General features: G+C 35.8%; 1 protein-coding gene across 1 annotated transcript; it reads left to right on the forward strand.

Moving 5' to 3' along the window:
• Nucleotides 1-599: 599 nt before the first annotated feature.
• LOC123199782 (actin-7) lies at nt 600-3364 on the forward strand. The gene is made up of 5 exons (XM_044614837.1): nt 600-752; nt 1438-1508; nt 1605-1998; nt 2084-2697; nt 2798-3364. The coding sequence occupies exons 2-5, from the start codon at nt 1449-1451 to the stop codon at nt 2861-2863; spliced, it is 1134 nt and encodes a 377-aa protein (XP_044470772.1). The 5' UTR covers nt 600-752; nt 1438-1448; the 3' UTR covers nt 2864-3364.
• Nucleotides 3365-4568: the final 1204 nt, after the last annotated feature.

Below are 4568 nucleotides of genomic sequence, written 5' to 3' on the forward strand. Positions count from 1 at the left end.
ATAATAAAATCCTTGTCAAAAATAAATTTAAATTTATAGTTTACACTAGCTAAATTGGACAAAAGTAAAAATTTGTTTTGTTTTGACTCCTGTACCTCAAGACTTTGGGTTGCACCTAAAATTTTGAAAAACTTTGGAGCCAAGCCAATAGGCACTCCCTCAGCTCGGCTTACTTAGCTTAGCCTAGCCAGAACCACTGTTTTACTAAGACATTGGTCACCGAGCACTTTTTCACAGCCGCCGAAGCCGCCTTCAGACAAAATCCAACCGTCCAACTTTGGAAATCAAACTTTCGGTAGGCACAACATGCCAAAAAAAGAAAATGTATTAAATAAATTATTGCTTTTTATAAATTATTATATAATTTAATTAGAGCATAGAAGTATAAAAAAATTATTTAAAAAATTGCGCATGATTAATTTTTAAAATTATATTAAAATAGATAAAAATTTTTATATTTAGAATAAGTGATATATATTAAATGAAATAGAAATTAAAAAAAATTAAATTAAAAACAAAAAAGAAATAAAAAAGAAAAAGAAATGAATAAAGGCTGTCAGCCAGGTCAGCCTATCTTTTCTCGTGGTGCAAATGATGCCTCCAAAATTTAGTGGAAATTTCATGTGAATTTTAAAAATTCAGACACCCTTAATATATATACTCTCTCGCTTCCTCTTCACCTTCTCTCACTCTGTATCTACACACTTCCCTTTCTCCTTCACTCTTTGTTGTAGCTGCCTCATCTCATCTAAGTAAGCTTCTTTTCTTTACTCTGTTTGCATGTTTATCTCTTTCTTTTGAATTGTTTTTTGTTGTGATGGCGACTTGTTATGTGCATGGGTGAGTTCTGTCATTAAGCTGCTTGATCTGAGTTGTTTGTGGATTTCGATTGTTTGATTTGATCGGTGGAAGAAACGGTGTCATTTTTTGCTTGTTGAGATCTGATTGTGGTGATAAGTAGCTAGATCTAGTGTTCTGGTGTGAGATTTGTGGTACTTTAACCTTGATCTAAGATCTGGAACTTTAGTGAAGTGGATAGTTTTGATTGAATTGAATCTGAATCGAGCCTTTTGGTTTTTAAGTTGTTAGGGATGATTGATTGAGAGATTTCACTGCTTGATCTAGTTGTTTCTTACACGGATCTGTGATTTTTATTTATTTTATTGTTTATCTGAGATATGGCTGTTAGATCTACTCAAAGTCGTCTGTTTTATTGAATTTTGAAATATTTAGTACTAAATTTGTTTGATAATAGATGATTATGGTTCTTCTTTTCTTTCTGGAAACTTATCTGATTGATATAATGAGGAGTTTTAGATTAAATGGGAAATTTTTCTGGTAGAGATCGGTAGAATTGTAAAGTTTTGATTTGGTTGGTGAAGAGGGTGACTGATTGAGCAGTTTATTGACTTTCCTTCTTTGTATTTGTATTGATAGATTTATTGAAAATGGCCGATGCTGAGGATATTCAGCCCCTTGTCTGTGACAATGGAACTGGGATGGTGAAGGTTAGTTGCTTATATAGTTAAATTAATGAGATTTACAGCTTTTTAACTGGTATTGAGTTGTACTATTGGATGTCATGTGATTTATGTGAATTGCAGGCCGGGTTTGCCGGTGATGATGCTCCCAGGGCAGTGTTTCCCAGTATTGTGGGTAGGCCAAGACACACCGGTGTCATGGTTGGGATGGGGCAGAAGGATGCCTACGTCGGTGATGAGGCCCAATCCAAAAGAGGTATTCTTACTTTGAAATACCCCATCGAGCATGGTATTGTAAGCAACTGGGATGATATGGAAAAGATCTGGCATCACACTTTCTACAATGAGCTTCGGGTTGCCCCTGAAGAGCACCCAGTGCTTCTTACTGAGGCACCCTTAAATCCCAAGGCTAACAGAGAGAAGATGACCCAAATTATGTTTGAAACATTCAATGTCCCTGCCATGTATGTTGCTATCCAGGCTGTTCTGTCCCTCTATGCCAGTGGTCGTACAACTGGTTCGTATAAATCACAATCTGAATCTGAATTTTTAATTATTTTAATGAACTTATTTGATATTTAACTTGCCATGTGCTTGAACAGGTATTGTGCTTGATTCTGGTGATGGTGTGTCTCACACTGTGCCAATTTACGAGGGTTATGCTCTCCCACATGCAATTCTTCGTTTGGATCTTGCTGGTCGTGATCTTACTGATGCATTGATGAAGATTCTTACTGAGAGAGGTTACATGTTCACCACCACTGCTGAACGGGAAATTGTCCGAGACATGAAGGAGAAGCTTGCTTATGTTGCTCTGGACTATGAGCAGGAACTTGAGACTGCTAAGAGCAGCTCTTCTGTTGAGAAGAACTACGAGCTTCCTGATGGCCAAGTCATCACCATTGGAGCTGAGAGATTCCGCTGTCCAGAGGTCCTCTTCCAGCCATCACTGATTGGTATGGAAGCTGCTGGTATCCATGAGACCACCTACAACTCAATCATGAAGTGCGATGTTGATATCAGAAAGGATCTCTATGGTAACATTGTGCTCAGTGGTGGTTCAACCATGTTCCCTGGCATTGCTGACCGTATGAGCAAGGAAATCACTGCACTTGCTCCAAGCAGCATGAAGATCAAGGTGGTAGCTCCACCAGAGAGAAAATACAGTGTCTGGATAGGAGGTTCAATCCTTGCATCCCTCAGCACCTTCCAGCAGGTGAAGATCAATTCCATTATAAACTTCTCCTCTCCTTACTTTTTTTAAATATAGGTCTTCAACAACATCTAACATAAAAATTTACATTCTCTTGTAACAGATGTGGATTTCAAAGGGGGAGTATGATGAGTCGGGTCCATCCATTGTCCACAGGAAGTGCTTCTAAGTTCTCTAAGTTCTTTGATGGTGAGTTCTTTTTGCATTTGGTTTTTGTGTCTGTGTCATGTGGACTCATGGTGGTTGATGCGGAGAATGTCAAGGTGGGGGTCATGTTTGAAGGGAAAGGGTATAATTCATATATTGTTGTATCATATAAAGCCTCTCATGTCATCATCGACGTTGTCCATGAGGGGCTTTTAAGTCCTCAGGATGTTGATAACAAATCCACCTCACCTTCGCCTTGAACATCTTCTGGGGTTCAACCACGCTTGTCTTTTTTAGTAGGAATGTTTGTAGCTGGAGATGAAGAGTGGTTGTGATGCCTTTCCCTATCATTTTCTAAATTTTTCATATTTGAAGGATTTTTATTTTTATTTCTTCCTTCTTGAGAACAATTAATGTTAATAGCTATTGTATGAAAGACCTTATATTAGTGTCTTGCTTGCCATAAACTCCACCGATTGAAATTATTATTATTATATAATTATTATAACTACTTGGTTTGAAATTTCCAACTTTTGTACTTTTATTTGTCTTTTTCTTCGGTCAATATGCCGGCATGCTTTAAACTTTGGCTTTGTCGTAGAGTGGTTTGGTATATGCTTAGCATCGAAGGAAAAGATATTAGTGAGAATGTGACAGCAGGATGAGGTGTCTAATCGAGACTTTCTATTTGTTGATTTGGTAAATTCAAAGTGAGGTTAACTTATGGATGGGATTTGCTTTTTGATTAATTCTTAAAGCGGGAATTGAGGCGAAAAGATTGTTGTTTTATGTGTCGTCTTTTACTGTGCGAGAAAGCGATGCTTTACCTTATTTCAATGGGTGGAAGGGAAACATTGGAATTTGCTGGTTCTTTCGTGGTGGCACGTGGCTTGGGCCTTCGTAATTTCTTAAGTATTTCAAATGTCGGATATTCGGATGTTCTAGAACTTTAATTTTAATCTAATCTAAAGTTTACGCAATCTTTTTAATGTGAACATCTTAATGATTTCAATATATGCAAGCCGAAGGCGAAGTGAATACTAGAGATTCTGAATCAAAGGGGTAAAGTTATGTGTGTTAATAAATAATAAATATTAATCGTATACTAAAAATAGTATATTATTCTATAATATAGTATTATTTTAATCTATTATTCAATTAATTTAATTACATAAAAAAATACACATAGGTTATGTAGCCAATTACCAACCACCCTTCACTCACCAACTTTGTCTATGAAGAATTTGACCATTAGATTAGGATCGAAAAGGGAGGTAGGTGATGGTCTCCCAAAAGCCAAAAGGGTGATTCACGTTTTACTTAGGTTTCAAAACATGTGTGTATATATATATATATGTATATGTTCAAAACTTAATTTCATAAAAAAAATAATGTTATAATTGTAAAATAAAAATTTCATCCTCCAAAAATATAAAAAATAAAAACAATAATTTTTTTTTACATATCTCATCTTAATATTTTAAACATAATAATTTGATCTTTTTAAAAATTTAAAAACCTTTCATTCAAGTTTTAAAGCTCTAACTGTTACTCCTCTAAACTTGAACCCATAAGATGCAACAACCATCCAAACCTACCCCATGGAAAATGTCAAACATGCCTTTGGCCCTTTAGCATTTTTGAAATTTTGCAATTTAAGTTTGAAAGCTTTAGTCGTCAAAACTGTCATCTATCCAAATCCAAACACACTAAAGTTACCACTCATC

Source organism: Mangifera indica, chromosome 16, assembly GCF_011075055.1.
Source record: "Mangifera indica cultivar Alphonso chromosome 16, CATAS_Mindica_2.1, whole genome shotgun sequence".
In the NCBI taxonomy this organism is placed as follows: domain Eukaryota; kingdom Viridiplantae; phylum Streptophyta; class Magnoliopsida; order Sapindales; family Anacardiaceae; genus Mangifera; species Mangifera indica.

Bases quoted from the DNA above. Each gene is read 5' to 3' on its own strand.
- LOC123199782 (XM_044614837.1), top strand. From the start codon at position 1,449: ATGGCCGATGCTGAGGATATTCAGCCCCTTGTCTGTGACAATGGAACT. The intron at 1,509-1,604 runs GTTAGTTGCTTA...TGTGAATTGCAG, and splicing joins ATGGAACTGGGATGGTGAAG to GCCGGGTTTGCCGGTGATGA. The intron at 1,999-2,083 runs GTTCGTATAAAT...GTGCTTGAACAG, and splicing joins TGCCAGTGGTCGTACAACTG to GTATTGTGCTTGATTCTGGT.